This window comes from Humulus lupulus, chromosome 1, assembly GCF_963169125.1.
Source record: "Humulus lupulus chromosome 1, drHumLupu1.1, whole genome shotgun sequence".
Lineage (NCBI taxonomy): Eukaryota > Viridiplantae > Streptophyta > Magnoliopsida > Rosales > Cannabaceae > Humulus > Humulus lupulus.
This window is the reverse complement of record NC_084793.1, coordinates 92,164,781-92,186,015: the sequence shown is the minus strand read 5'-3', so window position 1 is coordinate 92,186,015 and position 21,235 is coordinate 92,164,781. Positions and strand designations below refer to the sequence as shown.

The following is a 21,235-nucleotide window of genomic DNA, read 5'->3' as shown; positions in this document are numbered from 1 at the left end:
CAATTTTCATTTTGATTTTAAAAAAATATATATCCCTTTGAGAGTCCAAAATATATTATATATGTTAGATTTCTAAAATTTTTAAAAGAAAATACAACAAAATAATTTTTTATTAATTACTCAAAAATATAATTTCAATATTTAGTCTACTCGGCTTACAAAATCATATTACATGATAGTTTATACTACATTCAAATTCTATCATCACCAAATATTAAACAAGAAATGTATACAAAGTTAGTGAAATATATTTTTAATTCTAAAAACTTCAACTACCAATGTTGTCTAGTATTGCGCCAAAGAAATGCATCTCAATATAGACCTACACATTATAAAAAAGTTCTTTAATTATTAGGTTCATCAAACTTTTCAAAAGTTTGCTTAGAAACAATCAATCCACTGCAAGTTGATAATTAATATTAGAATATTGTATATATAAAAAAATATACCTTTAGAAAATAAACACGTCCAAAAGATCAAGGGAAAATTTGGGATAAGAAATATGTTTCAAGAGAGCTAGCCACGCTTGTATTTGTTTACAAATTTCAACATTTTTTAATGATTAAATTTTAATCCTCATGCAACTAGATATCAATCTGCATAATGTCTAGATTTAGTATTGGAGTTTGGAGAGATATTTAGTTACTCACACATACTAATTAACCTATAGACAATCCACATGCTATGAAGAAATAATTTCAAACCAGCATTTAAATCCCAAAGAACTTTGAGTGTCACATCTCTAGAAAAAAATACTGCAATTTCATAAAAACTAGTGTTGAAAGTCCTTACCAAAGACAAATTCTAGATTTTGCCGCACTAAGCTATTTTCTATATCAAGCGACAAAACAAGACAGATTTCAGAGAAAGAATCCTAAACAAAAGCGGGGAGACGATTATACTAAACATTTATAGGAGAATAAATATTATTATACAAGAGATAATCTATAGAAATGCAATACACATTTACCAAGCTACATAGCAAAGCAAACATACATGTGCATTTGAAAATTGTCATCTTTCTCCAGATGGATATTGCTTTTCTTACTCCGAAACCAAATGTTCCATTCTGTCAACTACCTAGCTCCAAAACTTGTTCTCAGTGTTACATAAAGACACTGCTATATATTATATTACATTCAAAAGCAAACATGTCAACATCTATAGAAAATCAGACAGAATATCCCCTAATTTACTAGCCTAGTCATCTGTCACATTCAACACCAACATGTCAAACAAATCAAACAGCACACAGGTTTTCATCCATATATCACCGCAGCACACAAAATTCCCATAACCTACTTCACTAAGACATGCAAGTTCTCAATCTTCTGTTATCACCACAACACACAGAATTCTCGAAACCTACTTCACCACGGATGAATATCTAAGATATTCAAACTCCACTAAAGTAATGCAATTATCATTCAAAATTGTAAAATATTGAAAATTAAAAAAAAAATCAAATACAACGTACCTCTTGCAATTAGCTACCAATCCAATGCTTTAAGACCAATCAAAATACTAACCTAAACATTATTATCAACATTATAAAGAATAAAAAAGTTAGATGTATGTTCCATATCATGTTATTACCCCAAGTCATGTTATTTAAAATTCTATAATCAACTTAATTATTAATTAGATGGTCAAATGTTAAGATTATAGGAAAAAACAAAGGAAAAAATGTGATATATTACCAAGGAAGACCACTATTCATGCAAAGACACCATATTACCAAGTTTAGAATTGAAAGAGAACTTGTCATATATAAAAACACATTACTTGATCTATTTAGAAATTTTAGTTACTTCTTCATATAGTCATGAAGATTAACAATAACTAGTTCTACAACTATTTGGTACAAACCATGAGAAAAAATAATGCATGCCATACGAAAAACTAATTCCTACACATCTCTACCATTCCATAATCCAATATCATAGTATAGTTTAATGTGGTGCATTTTGTAATGAGACTGAATTACCATTAGCGTATATCCCATCCTATGATAATTTTTATAGGCTATTTAGGTTTTTTACCCCCCGAACTATTACATATGCATTATCGTGCCCCCTGAATTTTTCAGGCCGTTAAAAAATCCCCCCGATCTATTCACAATCATGTAAATTAGGAATTCCGTCCAATTCCGTTCATTTTTTGTAACGGGAGGATGATGTGGCCTTTTTTTACATATTTGGGATGACACGTGGGACTTATAACCCGCTGACATGGAAATTTAATTTTAACCCAAATGTATTATGAAAATAGAAAAGAAAGTAAATAATAAGAGAATGATTTTCAACCAGGGGTCGGGTCAATTGGGATTTTAGGGATTACTTTCAGATTTGAACCATTAAATTAGGGAGGTGATATTGGTGATTTCCTCCTGAGTTTGCTACAAGCCAAACGAGCTAAACGTCGAGCTAAACGCTTGAGTTCCGCCTGAGTTTGCTACAACCACGCCTGACTAATCATGTGGTGGAGAAACATGGGGAGGAATCGTAAATCTTTAGCAAAGAGGAAAGGACACCCAAAACCCCATGAAAGTGTGAATGAGGTTCCATTTTATGGTAAGGTTTTTTTTCTTCTTGTTTCTGTGGGTTCTTGGTTTGTGTTTGAATGCTTTATGGTGGGTGGGCATTTTAACTTTTGAATTAACTGGTGGGTATAGGTATTTCGAAATATAAATGCTACAGATTGTAATTTATACACACACAAGTATTTTTTTGGTCATTTTGGTGTTGGTAGGTCTGACTACAATGTGTTAATTAGTCATTTTGTGGTCAGTGTGCACATGGAAACATAGTTAAAGTTTTTAAGACTTTTATTTGGTCTTTGTGGGGTCTGTGGCATCTGTTATGTATTGGTTTGTGTATGTTGTGTTTTACTTTGACTAGATTCCATTCAATAAATTAATGGATCCTAAATTTGTGTGTGTGTGTTGGGACCACCCATTGTTTTGGCTTTGAATAAGTAATATATGCTATTTTTTTTTCTTTTTTTTGCAGAACCAACATCTAGTATCTTCACTCTGAAAGTGCATCATAAGGGACAATTAAAAATGATAGGTAACAGTCCTAGTTACTTTGGTGGGGTTGTTACCAATGTTCATTATCAAGATGTGGATAATATGAGCATATTTGAATTGCATGGAATAGCAAATGACTTGGGGTACTGGGATCCTTCTTCTATTAGTTATTATTTTAAGTGGGCAGATTGTGTGACTTTGCAATGTGTAACCAATGGCAATACTTTGCTTGAGAAAGTAGGGGCATCTGTGAGGAATAATCGAGTCCTTGATTGTTTTTTCTGTGAACATGTCTTCAATGAAAGTCAAGCTTCAAGTGTAGTTGGGCCGAACCAAGTAGGTGGGGTGAGTTTAAATACTAATAAATCTGGGCCTGCTTTGGGTAGTGAAGATCAAGTATTTGGGCCTGCTATATGTGAGGAAAATGTCATAGAAACTGAGGTTACAAGGGCTAGTTTGGATGGTTCTACTGTGGTTCATGAAACAAGTGAGGGAGGTGGGTTGAGTTTAAATACTGATGAATCTGGGCCTGCTTTGGGTAGTGGAGATCAAGTATTTGGGCCTGCTATATGTGAGGAAAATGTCATAGAAACTGAGGTTACAAGGGCTGTTTTGGATGGTTCTACTGTGGTTCATGAAACAAGTGAGGGAGGGGTTGGTTTAGTTCATGAAAATTCTGAGGGAGGGGCTGGTTTGGATCATGGAACAAGTGAGGGAGGGGCTGTTTTTGTTGATGGAACAAGTGAGGCAGGGGCTGGTTTGGATCATGGAACAAGTGAGGGAGGGGCTGGTTTTGTTGATGGAGCAAGTGAGGCAGGGGCTGGTTTGGATCATGGAACAAGTGAGGCAGGGGTTGATACTAGTGAAGATAGTGGTGATGATGAGGATGAATGTGAGGCAGACCTGGAATATGAACAAGAGGTTGACGGAGTGGAAGTAAATGATATTGCTGAGAAACATTTGATTAGGAAAGGTAAAAGGCCTATAGAGATTGATGTAGGTAATGAGACTTTTCAAGAAGATTCTGACATTGAATATGGTGCACATGATAGCTCCACAGATGATGAGGACACTACTGAAACTGTTGGTGAGGACAGTGAGCCACACAAACCAAACAAGAGGTCCAAAAAAGTCAAGATGCCTGAGTTGCCTGAGTTTAACACTACAATTGACATGGCCAAACCCAAATTCAAGTTAGGATTATCCTTTCCATCTGGTGCAGTGTTTAAGAAAGCAGTAAGGGAGTATTCAATACAAAACAGGAAGGATATATTCTTTAAGAAGAATTACCCGCACAGGGTTAGAGCACAATGTAAGGGTGTAAACTGTCCTTGGGTATGTTTTGCTTCAAAAATTGATGACACTCCTACCTTTGTCATCAAAACATTGAATGATGAACACAGGTGTTCTAGGACAAATACTAACCAATTCGCAACTTCCAAATGGTTGAGTGAGAAGTATTTAGAGGAGTTCAAGATCAATGAGAAGTTGGGTGTTTCCTCTTTCATGCACAAAGTTAACAAAGACCATGTGCTAGACATAACAAGGGACAAGGCATACAGAGCTCGACTTTTAGCAACAAAATCCATTGAAGGAAGCTATGAAGAGCAGTATGATGCTCTTTGGGACTATGCCGAGGAGATTAAAAACACCAATAGGGGTTCGACTGTGGAATTTTTTACTGAACTAGGTGAGAATGGAAAACCAAGGTTCAAGAGGATGTATTTATGCTTTGCTGGGTTGAGGGAAGGTTTCAATGGAGGATGCAGACCAGTGATTGGTTTAGATGGAGCTCATATTAAAGGGGTTCATCCTGGGCAACTTTTGACAGCAATTGGAATAGATGGAAACAACCAGATGTATCCTATTGCCATTGCCGTTGTTGAAATAGAGAATAAGGATTCATGGAGTTGGTTTCTCAATCTACTTAGAGTTGACTTGATAATTGAGAACTCTAATCACTGGGCCTTCATAATAGACAAGCAAAAAGACTTGGAGCAAGCTTTGAAAGGAATGTGGGATGAAGGGATACCTGAGGCCGAGCATCGACGTTGTGCTCAACACTTGGAGAAGAACTTCATTAAGGTGTTCAGGGATAAAATCCTTAAAGACTTATTATGGAAGGCTGCTAGAGAAGTGACTGTTAGAAGGTTTGAAGTTGTGATGAATGAGATTAGAATGGTCAATGAAGCAGCTTATGAGTGGTTGATGGTTGCAGGACCAAAACACTCGGCTAGGTCACACTTTAGGACTAATCCTAAGTGTGACATTTTATTGAATAACATGTGAGAGGGTTTCAATGGGACACCGACAATATTGGCAGCAAGAGATAGACCCATTTTGTCTATGCTAGAGCGTATCCAGATGTATTTGATGCAAAGGATCAGCAAAAATAAACATTCAGTTGTCAGATGGGAGTCCAACATTGCTCCAAAAATTGCCACAATTCTTGAGAATAACAAGGTTGAGGCTTCATCCCACATACCCACAAAGTCTTCAGATGACATTTACCAGGTCCATAACATGTATGGGGGAATGTACTCAATTGATTTGAAAGAATGGGTATGTTCGTGGAGAAGATGGGAATGGACCGGCATTCCTTGTAGTCATGCGGTGGCTGCGATTTGGAAAAGAAGGCAAGATCCAGATCTCTATGTCAGCAAATGGTATACCAAAGAGTACGACATGAAGGCTTACTCAGTGCAGATTTATCCAATTAGGAATCAAGATGAGTGGCCTATAAGTGGAAAGCTTGGAATGGTTGGCCCAATTAACAAAAAACAGCCTGGTAGGCCAAAGAAGAGCAGGACTTTGCAACTTGATGAAGTAGCTACCAGAAAGAAGTTGAAAAGAAGATACATTAGCATTAGATGTTCTGGTTGTGGTGCAAAGGGACAAAACTTCAGAACATGTTCAAGAAACAACAAAAAATCGGTATGTAGACATTGCCATTTTAATTTTGATGTTGGGTATGTTTTGCTATTTTTAATGGTTAATAACTTGGTTGAATATGCTTCCCTAGGCAAACAAAGCTCCTCCACAAGATCCTTCTACTGATGGGAGGAATAGTGATCCTTTACCTCATGGTTCTGTGAGCTCTTCTTCACAACAGGATGTTTCAGAAGTCACGAATCCACCACAGGTATTCCAATCTAAAATCAATGTTGTTATATTTTGTTGGTCTGTGCTACTGAAATAAAGACCCATATTGCTATATTTTATTCAGTTTACTACTGAAATAAAGTGGGGCAGGTGGTTATAAGGCTGGATAGTTAGTGTTGTTCATATATTCTGCTTAAACCTATGGATAATTATGTTGTTTAAACCACTGCAGTAGAAAAGGCCAAGGTATAAGGAACTGGCATAAAGAAGGAGTACCAGACTTGCAGGAGGAGGAGCCTAAACATGACAGAAGACCATTTTTTTGGACATGGGAAGCTTGGACTCATTTTGGATGTGGTTGTATAGCAAATGACATTTTGATAAGTCAGACAAGGAATATCATTTTGATATGTCAATGTACTGTATAGCATCTCAACATAATCAAATGTAATTTTTGTCAGTTATTTTGATACATTTGCAGCAAGAACAATTTCCTTTTTATTTATCTACACTCAGATTGTAAGCATGATAAGTATTCAATGAAAATATTAGATCTGAGATAGCTTTATTGTGTTGAATTCTTCTTATGTTACTCCAGATATATTGTAAAAACTATATAATTCGGAAACAAATTGTCAAAGTTAAAAATAGACTCAAACAGACTTTGGACACTCAGAAATTTGTGTCTGAGAAATACCAGATTAAACAAGGTTATTTGCTGTTATGTCCAATACAGAATGCAGTTACTTGGCATCATCTGGTGTGGGACAAATTGAATATACCAAGGCATAGATTTCTGGTTTGGCTAATCATGGTGGGGCGATTACCTGTTAGAGAGAGGCTTCAGAGCTTTCACATCTGTCAAGAGACAGATTGTGCTGTTTATGGATCTGGTTTAGAAAATATTCAGCATCTGTTCTTTGAATGCTTGTATAGAAGCAGAGTTTTACAAGAAGTTAAGACATGGTTACAGTGGAAGACACCAACTATCTCGATTCATGGCTTACTGAGTAATATAAGACACAGCAAGCATAGCAGACTTAAAAAGGGAGTTTTTACTGTCACATTGGCTGCTTTATGCTATTAACTTTGGCTCAATAAAAATGAGGTTTTGTGGCAATTTAAATGTAAACAAACAGGTTCAATTGTACAGACTATAAAGAATGTGGTCAAATATAGGTTTACTGGAATTAGGTACAGGGAATTAGCACTTAGAGATAAGTCTTGGATTGATCATTTGTAATTAGAACAGTAAAGAATTCAGGCCTTTTATGGTGCTGTAGGTTGTAAATTTGTTGGTTTAATATACTATTCTCTGATTTACCAAAAAAAAAAACTATATAATTCAAATTCCATTTTTCATTAAACAACACATCACAGTTTAATTCATTAATTCTATATGACCAATACATCTTGATTCAACAGGGTTCAACAAGATTCAACAAGATGTTCCATTTGTTTTACTTTACAATAAAACAATAAGAAATAAACAACTATTGCTTACTTAATAAACAACTATTGATTCAGTAAGTCTAAAAGTTACATTAGATTTTTCAACAATGACTGCTTAATACTCCCAATTAAGAAATAAACAACATAACTAAGATATACAAAACACACAAAAATATTACAACACAAAAACAAACACCAGATTTCAAATCTCTTAACATCTTCAATATTGAACCAAGTTCTTCTTCTCTTTTTTCAGCCATAATCTGTAGTTGCTTAACATTATCTTCCATCTCCTCTAACATTTTCAAAAACCCTCCTATTTCCTCCTTAAACCTTTCACCATGTACAGGGAATGATGGAGGGTCCACCCATCTGATAAATCCACACCCATCAACCTCATTCCTCTGAAATAAAAACAAAAATCAGAACCAATAATCCAAATCAAAGGAAACCAATAAATTTACAAACCTTGTATCTTGGGCAGCCCTAGAACCTTAGAACCTTCTAGTAGAATTGTTCAATGTCCAAGTAGCGCGTAGTACACACTGAAACCCACAATCACAATTGGATTTACTCCATTCTTCTTCAAACCTTCGACCACCATCCATGGAGGAATAGACAGCAATAATTTATCTTCAAAGTCGGCAGAAAGGGGGAAAATTGAAACTAGGGTTCTAAGTTTGTTGTAAAAAATTCGGTTTATAACAAATTATTCTTATTTATTTTTGTTATTTTCTCTATAATATCCAACTCACACTTTAGAGTCCCATGTGTCATCCCAAATATGTAAAAAAAAGGCCACATCATCCTCTCGTTACAAAAAATGAATTGAATTGGACGGAAGTCCTAATTTACATGACTGTGAATAGATCGGGGGAATTTTTAACAGCCTGAAAAATTCGGGGGGCATGATAATGCATATGTAATAGTTCGGGGGGTAAAAACCTAAATAGCCATTTTTATAAGATAAACATAAGCAAATATTGCAGCTTTTATATGTAGAAAAGTTAAAACATAAAAATAACAATGAAGCTATACTATTTTAATTGACACACCACAAAATTGAGCTCTACAACTAGTGCTAATGGTACTACTGCAAACCTCAAATAATATTGCAAGCTCAAGATTTCAAAGCGTTGGCACCGCAAATCTATTATTAGTACAGAAGATATACATTAAGTTCAGCAGAACAAATATTTCAACAGAACAAATATTTCAACAGAAGTCATAATCACGAGGCTCAAACATAATAAAACTAAGCAATCTAGTAATCTACAAGTACGCAAGATTAAAATAAGAGAAAAATATCTTGAAAATTAATGTTACATTTTCTTTCAAGTCACCAAAGTTGTTTATTTTATTTACTAACTCGACGTTAGGAATAAAACCTCTCAAACCTTGCAAAGTAAGATTTAAGATTGGTACCAATTGGCTAAAAAACAAAACAAATGAAATAAAATTCACAACTTTATTTAGAGGACATATTTCTCAATTATTTGGAGCCCATTCACATATGTTTTATCCTCTCTTCATCAAGAATCAGAATTTGACAGCGTAAAATTTATCAATGGCCAAATATGTATGTCATTTTTACACCTCACATTAACCCAATTCAGCTTGAACAAACAATAATGTAGAAGAAAACTACAAGGCTACACTAACAGTATCATTGAAACATATTTGGAAACATATGGTGTGCAACGTCAATATTCTCAGAGAAATAAAAAACTATACTTGAACAAAATAAGAATCAAACCAAAAATAATGTTTAATAAATAGTGTGGTACTGAACAAGACTCAAAACAGAGAAATAAAAAACAATAATTCATGGAAAATGAGATATGATAGATTTAGAAATCCATATGATTAAAAATTAGTATATGATTAAAGTGGAAGCCGTATTATTGTATAAAAAAATTTATAAAAATGAAAGGAATGAAAAAATAACGTAAAAATGAAAAATTTATGTTAGGTAATTTCTCATATTTATTTTTGGTGTGGTTTGGTTGTGGTCAAAGACACAATCCCATGGTTTATTGGCTTGGCATACTAACCAAAACATCTGGAGATGGGGTCAAAATCACATTTGAGGAGAAGAAAATGAGTAAATGAGTGGCAAACGAACATGGCTAGGCTACCCCACTCATAGAGTCATATATAGGCCTTTTCTCACTGCCTTGTTAATCTTATCCATTAAAGGGCAATTTACAAAAGGAACTTTTTCAATCCTAAACGACGATTAATAAACTAAATAATACATGTCTCTTTTATTTTTTTTAGTAGTATTATAAGTCCTATAATCCACTACAACCCATCAACATACACACAAGTGATGTCCTATAATCCACTAGATACACTAATTGAAACATCACTAACAAAATCCAGCAAAGAGTATAAATTATAATTTACCTCCAACTTCAAAGTTTGGCGCATAATCTTTAAAAACCTCCACTTCAACGTCTGTCTATTGTCAAGATCTACACAAAGAGAATAAGCTCAATCAAAGTTGAATAAATCCAATATGTCAAACCCTATATTCAATCACAGCAACCAAAAATAATATATCAATAAAATTAGAAATTCAGGAATACTTAAAACATATAAAAATATATACATTACACTAAAATATAAAAGAAAAGAAAATAAATTACAAGAAATTTAGTATTATAATTTGGAAGAAAGAAGAACTAGGCGTGTGGAGCAAATGGTGCAATAAAATTTAGTTCTAAGTTTGTGGTGAATTGGAATACAAAAACCAACAAATGGGTATCTAAAATTCATTCTAGGATAGGTCCTCCACAATAAGGACAGGGTACTCTACTACTACTACATATAGAAAACAAGTTGGAGCTCCTTTTATACTACTACACATAGAAAACAAGTTGGAGTTTTCACATTATTACAGTTTGGCAAATCAGTTGGAAATTCATTGCAAAAGAATATATATATATGTGTGTATCGTTTATTTAATATTCTTTTACCAAAATTTGTCATTGGAAATTTACACGAAATTTGCAAGACGGAAAGGCAGAAAAAAAGGCTTACTGATATTGTCGTCGAGCTCCTCGAGCTTGCGCTGTCGAGACGAAGAGGACTAAGAGACGAGCGTAGACCTGGAGGCCGTCGAGCTCCATGAGCTTGCGCCGCCGAGAGGAAGAGGAGTAAGAGATGAAAGGCTCCGACGAAATGAGAGTGAGAAGAGAGGAGGTGGAGACACGGAGGTGAAGAGAGGCGACTGTAGTCTCTAGACACGGAGGTGGAGAACTCTCCAAGATGAATAACGTTAAGGGTTAGGGAAGGGTAATTTAGACCGTATAATTGCATAAATAAAATTATAACAATGAAAGGAAATAAAAAATGACGTAAAAATGAAAAAAAAATAGTAACAAACAGTATATTGGGTCATTTTCCTTTATTAAATTGCAACATAATTTTTTGTTATTAAAAAATTTAGAATGAATATTACTATTTGTATATTTTTTAATTAATTTATATTTTATTTTATAATTTTGAACTAATTTAAAATATAGTATAAATTATATTTTATTTTTATTTATATTTTATATTTTTAGGACTCGCAAAGCAAGTTCTTAAAGAGTATTAAGGACTCCCAAAGCAAGTCATTAAAATTATTAAGTAAAACACTCATTTTTTAGCCCAGATTTTTTTAGGATTCACATATTTTTTTAGAACATTCATTGCGAGTCCTAAATTGTGTTTTTTCAGGACTCTCAATGAGTGTCCTTAAAACTCCATAAATATTTTTAAGGACTTGCATTTATGTGCGTGTCCTAAAAAAGTGTCCCGTAAAGGGTATTTTGTAGTAGTGTTCTGCAAAAGCAGTGTGTGCACCAATGCTACAGAGAACGAAAAGGCAGGGGCTGTGAAGAATGGTCCAAAAACATACTCATTCACCCTCCCCAACAATCCATGCTCCTTAAACCTTTTCTTCAATTTCGTTAACCTCCCAGAACCCCTATTGGTCATACGACCGACATAATGATCCTTTATAGGGATCTCAAGCAGTGGGATACGTTTGGGTGGCATCTGCAAAATATCCACACAAAAAAGAGAGAATTAGTTGAATTTACAAAAAAATACTCAGTCTGTTGTTGTCATCGAAATGACATCTAATTACCATCGATTTTCCATTGAAACAAAAAGCAAAAATCAATATATACAAGCATGCATCGAAACAACATCGAAATACTATCGATATACCATCGAAACTGATTTTACAAATAAACAAACAAACTATCGATGTGCCATTCAAAAAGATTCGAAGTACATCTAACAAATAACAACTGACTAAGCCACCCTTGAATCAACATCGAAATACTTTCGATATACCATCGAAACTGATTTTACAAATAAACAAACAAACTATCGATGTGCCATCGAAATGGCATCGAAATACATTTAACAAATAACAACTAACTAAGCCAACATCGTTTCAGCATCGAAATTGCATCGATTATATAAAAAATAAAATCAACAAACAATGTATCGATATTCCATTGAAATAGCATCGATTATGCATCAAATATCTTTCAAGTAGATAACATATAAAAGTCATCGACATTGCATCGAATTAACATCGATGCATCACCATCAAAATAAAGTGCTCGAACAACCATCGAAATGGCATCGAAATAGCATCGACATAGCATCGAAATTAATAGATTTATCAAAATATAACTAAAACCAAGAAAGCATCGAAATACCATCAAACTATAATCAAAATTGCATCGAAGTCAGCATCGACATATCATCAAAATTTCATCGATTTTATATAAAAAAAAACTGAAAACCATGCAAGCATCAAAATGGCATCGATATATCATCGATTTCGCATCGATTGACTACTGCCCTCATGTAATGGTCCATGGAAATACTATTGATGGAGCATCGATTGCGCATTGATGAACAACAATTCAATTATTTAAAAATATACACATGCACTAAATGTCATCGAATTACCATCGATTAAGTATCGAAATGGCATCGATGTGGAATCGAATGAACATCGACCCTCAAATTTTTTGCTGAACTTAAACACAATCTTCTAAAATGATGCACATAGAATCAAACCCATTTAAATCTACATTTTTGCAAAATAAAGATTAAAACTCATTTCATCGATTTTATACATTAGGATTCAATTTTTTATAAAAAAAACCATAAAAACCGACTTACCGTTGCTAGCGATAGAGAAGAAGGTGGCAACGGTGGCTGTGACGAGAGAGAGAGCTTCGCCTGAGAGAGATAGTGAGAATGTGAGGGGTCTGAGAGGTTGAGAGAAAATTCTACTGAGAGAGAAATGAGAGAGTTCGACTGGGATGAGACTGTTTAATGCTAGAGGTGTTTTTGTCCAAAAAATTATAAATAACATATGTTTTGGAGAGTAAATTATGTTGGCATTTTAAAAAAATTAAGTATGTAAAATTTTCTATATATGTTTCCTTTTATAAGGGTTTTCAGGGTATCACTACAACAAAATAGAGGTTTTATGACTTTAATTGGGAGACATTGGAAGTCTACAATGTCTCCCACTTAGTGAGACGTTGTTGCTAGGGTCATTGTAGGTATATATCCCACGTCTCCCATTGGGAGACGTGCCTCACTTCCCACGTCTCCCACTGGGAGAGGTGGAAAGTCAAACGTTGACTTTCCACCTCTCCCATTGGGAGACGTGGGAAGTCTCCCACCTCTCCCAATGGGAGACATTGAAAGTCTCCCACATTTAAAAAAAATAAATTAAATAAATTTATAATTAATATTATTTTAATTTGATTTAATAATTAATTAAATTGAAATAATATTAATTTAAATTGAAATAATATTAATTTAAATTGAAATTATTTTAATTTAAATTGAAATTATTTTAATCTAAATTGAAATTAATTTAATAATTAATTAAATTGTGTTATACCCAAAAATTGGAGAATGCATCCTAGGAGGCTAAGGAGAATGCATCTAGGAGAGTGCCTCCTAGGAGAGCTAAGGGGAGTGGTCCTAGGAGACTCCAAGGAGGATGTGGTCCTAGGAGACCCCAAGGAGGGTGTGGTCCTAGGAGACCCCAAGGGTGTGTAGGAGGCAAGCCTCCCAAGGTTTTCTAAGTGTTGGCTCGAACGTGTCCAAGGTAAATAGCTAAGGAGGAGGAGTCTCATGCAAGAGAATGGAGACTTAGACTTTCATAAGGAAAGTCTATACAATGTTCGATCGGACATGTTTGGGAGATGCTAAAGAAGGTTGCCTCAATGTTGTCCAAGGTGAGGTTGCCTCAATGTTGTCCAAGGTGAGGTTCCCTCAATATTGTCCAAGGTGAGGTTCCCTCAATGTTGTTCAAGGTGAGGTGCCAAGGAGGTTGCCTCGGACCACCTTAGTCCGAGGAGAAGCCAAGGAGATTGGTTCAAGGAGGAACATGGCATGCTAGAGGAGAGTGCATGTTAGAGGAGAGAAGTGCATCTCCTACCACCATGCACGTTCAACCTACCACCATGCACGTTCAACCAGCCCTTGCATGGGTAGCGAGTAGGAGGTGGACCAACTAGCTAGAGGAGACTAAGTCAGATACAACTTCAACAACATGCGCGGGAATCTCTCATTCTTCCCACAAATGGGGAGTTTGTTACATTTTGAATGTTGAATGTTTATTTGTAATATAAATATAATAAATATAGTAAAATATCCCTATTATAAGGGGATATCAGTTGAGGATCCCATCTCTATAAATAGAGAGCTTATGAGATGAGAGAGGGCCCCTTCTGCTTATTCTTTCTAGAGAGATAAAATTGGGTCTGTCTATTCTAGAGAGAGAAAGTGCTGAAATTAGAGAGAATTCTTGTATTTTCACAATTTATACTGAAGAAACTCAGTTGGCATAGTCCATCTGATCTTGAGTATAGATTTATAAATCACAACTCTAAGTGGATTAGGCTATTACCGACAATCGGGGCTGAACCACTATAAAAATTCTATGTTATTTACTTTTCTTGTTTATACCGTCTGTTGTCGTTTACATTCTCTTGAAGGTTCGTCGTATTTGACGTTCTCACGTCGTTGGCTAAAAACGCAGTCAACAAATTGAAATAATATTAATTTAAATTGAAATTATTTTAATCTAAATTTAAATTAATTAAATTGAAATAATATTAATTTAAATTGAAATAAAAAAATATATTTGTTAGATATATACAAGAAATACAATATTTGTTAGAAATATTCAAAATGAACAAATATTGCATTGTGTATGAAGAAAGAGTTAAAAAATTAAAAAAAAACCTATCAACGAGGTCGGTAACTTTGGATTATCGGCAACATATATGTCGCCCATTCTTGTCGCAACTCATCAATTTGTGCCTCTGTATATGATGTGCTTGTTAGCTGCAAGAAATATAAAGTAAAATATATTAATTAATTATTTGATTACATTTATAGTTTCAAAAATAATTTGTAAATTTTAATTAATAATACCGTTCTCAAGTAATGCCTGGGACTTGCATGTTCAATCAAGTAATGCCCGTTCTCAACTAATCGTTTATTATCCTAAATAATATCGGGCACCATTTCCCCTATAATAGTGACCTAACCATCTGCATGTGAATAACAAAACAAACAATTCAAACAACATACAATAAGTTTCTTCCTTATAGAATGCCTATATAAAATTAATTGTTTATTATCCTAGATAAAATCGGGCAGCATTTCCCCTATAATAGTGACCTAACCATCTACATGTGAATAGCAAAACAAACAATTCAAACAACATACAATAAGTTTCTTCCTTATAGCTCCGCAGCACACAGTCAAATTTCTCAGAACCTACTTCACTAATACACACAAGTTCTCAACCTTCCGTTATCACCGCAGCACACAATTTTAATCTCAGAACCTACTTCACTATGGATGAATATTTAAGATATTCAAACTCTTCTAACATTTGTTTAATAATATTAAAAGTAGAAGTAAGAGAATATATATTTACCTCTTGCAATTAATAATTCAAAAGCTAGCAAAATTACTTCAAGTAGTAATCGAATTCGCTATTAAATTCACAAACCAATATAAATAAATTAATAAATAATAAATAAAATATCACTAAATATCTAGCAATATATAACTTATTATTATAATTTTAGAAACTTAATTACCTCAAATGTGTGATTGATAGATATAGAAGTTTTGATGCAAAGTACTCTCTAAAATCTCACCACCAAAATCACAACCTACGAAATTAAATTAATTAATATGTTAAACATTACTAAACAAATATCACTAAATTCCTAATAAGTAATTGATTGGTAAACAAATAAAAAAAAACTCCAATGAGCCACTAATTATAACCTAAACAAAAAATCAATAAAAAATTTCATAACCTAAAATCTCAATAATCAACAAAAACATAAATTTTTGCATATATTTATATTTTTTAAATTATTTAATAAATTTATTTTAACATAATAACTATATATATAACAAAATAGTTAGAATTTAAAAAAAAAAAAGTTTAAATATACATACAAAAATATATCTAACGAAATAAATAATGATAAAAATTAAAAAAAATCATGAACATATATATTATAATGAAATATATACAATGTGATAGGTTAAATTAAAAAAAAACTATGAAATCTTAAATCTATAAAAAAACCTCCATGGAAAAACAAATAAATCTAACAATGTATAGAAAAAAATGCATAAAAATGTAAAATTAATACAAAATCATGTATATTACTCATCCTAATGCTAAACCTATGATTTTTTATCAAAATAATTAACTAAAATTCATAAAAATTAAAAAAAACTAACCTTGAAAACCCTAAAATCGCAACCCCTTTCGTGCTCTCTGTTTGGTGTGCTCTCTCTGTTTGGTGTTATGAGGAAGAAGAAGACCCAAAATTCATTAAATGGCCAGGGGGACATCCAACGTCTCCCACTGGGAGACATTGAATGTATAGAGGGGTACATCCAACGTCTCCCATTGGGAGACGTGCCACGTGTCCCACGTCTCCCAGTGGGAGACGTTGGATGTACCCCTCTATACATTCAATGTCTCCCAGTGGGAGACGTGCCACGTGTCCCACGTCTCCCAGTGGGAGACATTAGATGTCCCCCTGGCCACTTCTCAACCTATTTCCAACGTCTTCCACCATTTTTAATGTCTTCCAATTGTAGTCATTAATAAAAACTTTCAATGTCTTACACCATTAGACATTTAAAACCCCTGATAAGTTTTAATGTCTTACACCAATGGTGTAAGACATTGTAGGGAGTCATTGTATGTCAAATTTGTTGTAGTGTATGTAATATTACAATAATTTTTTTACTTTTTAAAATAATAAAAAAATAAAAAAGATAACCCTTGATTTGACTGACACTACGATCCTATAGATCTGAGGTCTGCATAAGTGGTAGTGGTCGGGACAAGTTTCTATCACTGTTCTAAAAAGTAGTGTCGTGGTGGTAGTGATTGTGCAATCTGCACAATGTCAATGTGATATGAGATAATAGCCAGATGTCCTATTGTGATTCTGATGGAGAGCACTTTTGTTCTCGTTGATGTGAGTGCCTTCTCACTGGGAGAAGCAGTTGCCTTCTCACGGGCCCCTTGAGGGCGATTCGAGGACGAGGTTGCTGAGGGATGAGGATGCCATCTCTCTGGTTTCTCCTTGCTCGTGAGCTAGTTTAAAAGACAAGCTATTATGAGTGTTCGCTCGATGTTTATACTCGCAGGTGTCCATATGATAAGTGGCCTCCATAAATTTATTCCTAACATGTATAAATAACAAAATTTAAAGTGCTATTTCTTTTTCCTTTCTAAACGATGATATGTAGTTTCTACTCTCACGTAATTATACCAAGAGAAATTGGTACACCAATGACCAGTGGTCAAAATTCACATATATGTAGATGTTTAGAGAGAGATATGTTGTTTTGATCAGTTAATGCACAACTTAATGTCCATTTTGTAATTGGATATAGCATGAAAGTTTATATATATATATAGAGAGAGAGAGGTAGATTATTAGGTAGGGGCATTATTTTTGTCCCTATGGTAGGAAAAAATTTATTTTTGGAATTATAATTAAATTTTTTTTATATGATGGTGCACATTGTAGTTCTAGCTAGTATCTTACCAATTTTCAAGAAATTTCGAATAATTTATTATGCTGAAAACATAGTTCAAAATAGTCAGTTGCACGCGTATAAGAAAAGCGCATGAGCAACTGATTATTTGAACTCTGTTTTCGACACCCTAAATTATTCAAAAATTTTAGAAAATAACAAAAATATTTGTTATAACTACAATATAAATCGTCATTTAAAAATACTTTAGTTATAATTTTTCCACATGCTGAAAACAAATTTTCTCTTATAGGACAAAAGTGATGTTTCTACTTAAGAATTTACCTATATTTATATTGATGATGCTACGTTCTTTATGTCAAAAACTAAAAAAAAAAATTGCAAGAAAATCACAAGAATTAACAAAAGTTGAATCAAGAAATTATTTATTGGGATTCCCACATAGGGCACCAATTGTTGATGTTGGGAAATTGTTCAAAAGAGAAATTTCTATGATTGAATAGGTTGAATTTATAGAAATTTCCTATATAATCTGCCAGACTCTAGCCAGTTGATCAGATAATCGTCTTGAATGGCCAATCGATGAATCACGTGCAAGAGAAGATGATGCCACAAGAAAACTCTTAATTTGGGCAGCGTATTCGTAAAGTGTAAAAAAATCATTCTTCAAATGATAACTAAACATCTATTTATAAAGAAGAGTTGGTTTTTGATGGCGGGAAAGGTCTTACTCTGATTGGTCCATCTCATCAAAATGGCTAACCTATCTTCCACACCCACAGAGAGAGAGGGAAGTTGGGAAGGATTCCTATGCTAAATTTCAGAAGTAGTGTTGGGTCTTCTAGCTTAGCTAATTATTTTGAAGGTATATATAACATAGAAGAGTTTTCTTTGATGAAGAAACATATTTTATATTAAAATTAGACCACTGTAATACATATACGCTCATATATCTCTATGAAATCTTATCTTTTGAATCTTGATTATCACAATTGATAAGTTGGGGGATTATATTCCCATATCCAACATAAAATCAAATTGCATGTCGGAAGAAGCCAGATTTAGTGATGAACTACTTAAATACATGGTTTCCTGTTAATATTCCGTATCCAATCTTTGATTATGTGTATGCACGATTTGACAACCAACAATAATCTCAGATCACTTTAAGAATATCATTAAGTAGCTTTAAAAAATACATTTCAGGACTAATGAATATAGGTACGAAATTTTGTACATGTATATGAAAATAGATTCTTGTACTGAAACAGAGAATACAATACAAGGTGGAGTTAATAATAAACTACCAAAAGCTCTTGTTCCTCAAAAAATAGGATTAATGACTCATTCTTTAAACCTCTGCATTTGATCAGGATAGCGATGAAGATGACAAAAACAGACGACGATTTGTTTAGTACTTCGGATAAAAGGAGTGATTGAAATGGGAATACCATCTTGTGTTCATGTCAAAGCTGGTGCTTGTCCCTTCAAATAGTCTAAGTAAATTTTGTATTAAGAGCAACTTATAAGGGAATTAGCAGCTAAACTATTGTCTTGAAGCGGCGAGCCTCAAATGATCAAGTCCGATGCCCATGCCCATGTCCATTCCATTGTATGCTAGGGGAGCATACATCCATAGATCATCAGAGCTCAAGAGCTACAAAATTCAGAACAACAAACACACAGTTAGCACTGAAAAATCTAAGAACAGAGAGTAGTAGTATTAAATCTAAGTAAGCACTGAAAAATGTAATATAAGAACGTGTAGTAGTGTAAGTAAGTTATCTTATTGTAGTTGTTGAGATAATTACCTTGATTTGAAGCTGCAAGAACTTCACATACTGGACAGCTTCTTCAAGCATAGTGCTAATGTCAACCTGAAATGTAAAGGAGCCAATTAATCTTAACAAACTTGAATAGGTATGAAATTTTGGAGAAAATATTCAACTCATTCATATTTTCTGGTTAATCATATTGTGTCTTATACATACCTTTGTTCCATTGGGGACAAGGTTTTGTAGTACTTTTAGCCTCTCGTTTATTTTCTCTCTTCTCTTCTGCAAGAGAAAAGTCAAAAATTGCTTAAGAAACAAAGCAAAACAAGTACCAAAAACAGATCATTGGACAAAAATCTAACTTAAACTTTAGTCAATGTGCTTGAAAGATCTGTAAAGGACTTAATTACCCTGGCATAGACGCTTTGAGGATCGGTTGCAGACCCTCTTGAAGCTCTTGCTTTCCCACTAAGGTTCAAAGCTGTAGGTTCTTTTGGACTCAAGCTTAAAGCTCTTTCTCCTAGCTCTTCATCAAGAGAATCATTTGAGTGTTGTTCCTCTGAGAGGGAGCTGTTCGAATGTCCTTTATCAGTGCCTGCATTATTGCCATCTTCTTCATTGTCACTCATCAGAGCAAGTTGTTTTTTACTCTTCCTGGACCTCACATTCCTCTTGCTCTTTGGCTCCTAGAATATAATACAAGTAGAGGAGCAATTAGGAAACATTCCAATCCATCTCTAGTTACAATTCAAGAATTATTTAGGTACTTACTTGTTCAGCTGGACTGCTAGACCTTTTCTTAGAATTTCCAGATATAATTCCACTTGCCATGGTTGATTCTGGTACTGTCATTTGATCACATTCCCATTTGTGTGGGGAAAAATGATCAGCAGCTGATGTTAGCTGGTTTCCACCAGATTCTTCCCCATTAATGGTGCCATTGCTCATTTCCTGGTTCTGCCATTCTTGGCTGTGATCAGCATCAACAAGAAAAAAGTTTTCGTTTTGGCATTCTTCGCTAAATTCCACAGAGATATTGCTTGTCAGCCAAGTAACTGGATGAGAATAAGGACTACTACTAATCATCCCTTGTGGAAAACTGCCGGTGTAAGAATTGTCAATTTCTGAAACACTTGAACAATGTGAATAAGAAGTGCCAGGCCAAATGGTAAACGGGATCTGATCATCTAAGCTTGAGGTTCCAATTGTCAGGTGATCATCATTTGTTACCCCACAGCCAGCCAGAAAATGGTGATCAGAAGCCATAAAATGATGCTCATTGCGATCAGTTTCCTCTGAGCAGTAAATCCCACTGAAGGAGCTCCATTCTCCAGCTGAAATAGCACCCAACATAGGCTCCATTTCTTGAAATTGCTTAATTAGCTATCAAGGAAAAGAAGAAAAAGAAAAGAAAAGAGGGCAATTGTATTTAGTATGGGAGGGATGTATTTGATTGATGCTTAGGAACAAATGACAGCAGAGTGGTATTTATAGATTAGCTATTACATAATGAATAAACATGTCATTCATTGACTTAATCACAAAATAGAATTTCCACATAATTCATTAATGCCAATCATTAGTACATATATAAATAAAAAGAAGTCTCATTCTGTGGAGGCAAAAGAGTACAACTAAGAGAGAGAGAGACACCGAGCAAAAAAATAGATTAATAAAATAAGATAGCTTTTCATTCCTTGGGGGGGTGATGATGCAATCTACAACGGAGTAACTGTGTAATTGAGAATTTATTTGTTCAGTTATTTCATATTTGTTATTAATG

The 21,235-nt window shown here is 34.0% G+C and overlaps 2 protein-coding genes and 2 long non-coding RNA genes across 5 annotated transcripts; all 4 read right to left on the bottom strand.

Annotated features, from left to right (window-relative positions):
* Positions 1-709: 709 nt before the first annotated feature.
* Positions 710-1,682, bottom strand: LOC133814496 (uncharacterized). The gene is made up of 2 exons (XR_009884791.1): positions 1,478-1,682; positions 710-1,080 (listed from the first exon to the last, which is right to left on the bottom strand). It is a non-coding gene; the product is annotated as an uncharacterized LOC133814496 (long non-coding RNA).
* A 5,974-nt stretch (positions 1,683-7,656) lies between these two features.
* Positions 7,657-8,193, bottom strand: LOC133818308 (uncharacterized). The gene is made up of 4 exons (XM_062251096.1): positions 8,128-8,193; positions 8,054-8,071; positions 7,765-7,989; positions 7,657-7,665 (listed from the first exon to the last, which is right to left on the bottom strand). The coding sequence occupies exons 1-4, from the start codon at positions 8,191-8,193 to the stop codon at positions 7,657-7,659; spliced, it is 318 nt and encodes a 105-aa protein (XP_062107080.1).
* A 6,499-nt stretch (positions 8,194-14,692) lies between these two features.
* On the bottom strand, positions 14,693-16,891 carry LOC133814491 (uncharacterized). 2 transcript variants are annotated; one of them, XR_009884790.1, is made up of 4 exons: positions 16,400-16,891; positions 15,739-15,813; positions 15,062-15,318; positions 14,693-14,971 (listed from the first exon to the last, which is right to left on the bottom strand). It is a non-coding gene; the product is annotated as an uncharacterized LOC133814491 (long non-coding RNA). The 2 variants fall into 2 exon arrangements; XR_009884789.1 differs by having other exon boundaries at positions 15,062-15,813.
* A 2,267-nt stretch (positions 16,892-19,158) lies between these two features.
* Positions 19,159-20,814, bottom strand: LOC133818301 (transcription factor RSL2-like). The gene is made up of 5 exons (XM_062251085.1): positions 20,224-20,814; positions 19,863-20,138; positions 19,669-19,734; positions 19,489-19,554; positions 19,159-19,334 (listed from the first exon to the last, which is right to left on the bottom strand). Exons 1-5 carry the CDS (start codon positions 20,812-20,814, stop codon positions 19,224-19,226), a joined length of 1,110 nt encoding a protein of 369 aa, XP_062107069.1. The 3' UTR covers positions 19,159-19,223.
* Between the last annotated feature and the right edge of the window lie 421 nt (positions 20,815-21,235).

Excerpts from the sequence above, each read along its gene's own strand:
- LOC133818308 (XM_062251096.1), bottom strand. The coding sequence starts at position 8,193 with ATGGATGGTGGTCGAAGGTTTGAAGAAGAATGGAGTAAATCCAATTGT.
- LOC133818301 (XM_062251085.1), bottom strand. The coding sequence starts at position 20,814 with ATGGAGCCTATGTTGGGTGCTATTTCAGCTGGAGAATGGAGCTCCTTC. Across the intron at positions 19,735-19,862 it reads CTCAAAGCGTCTATGCCAGG|AAGAGAAGAGAGAAAATAAA; the intron begins GTAATTAAGTCC and ends TTTCTCTTGCAG. Across the intron at positions 19,335-19,488 it reads TCTTGCAGCTTCAAATCAAG|CTCTTGAGCTCTGATGATCT; the intron begins GTAATTATCTCA and ends TGAATTTTGTAG.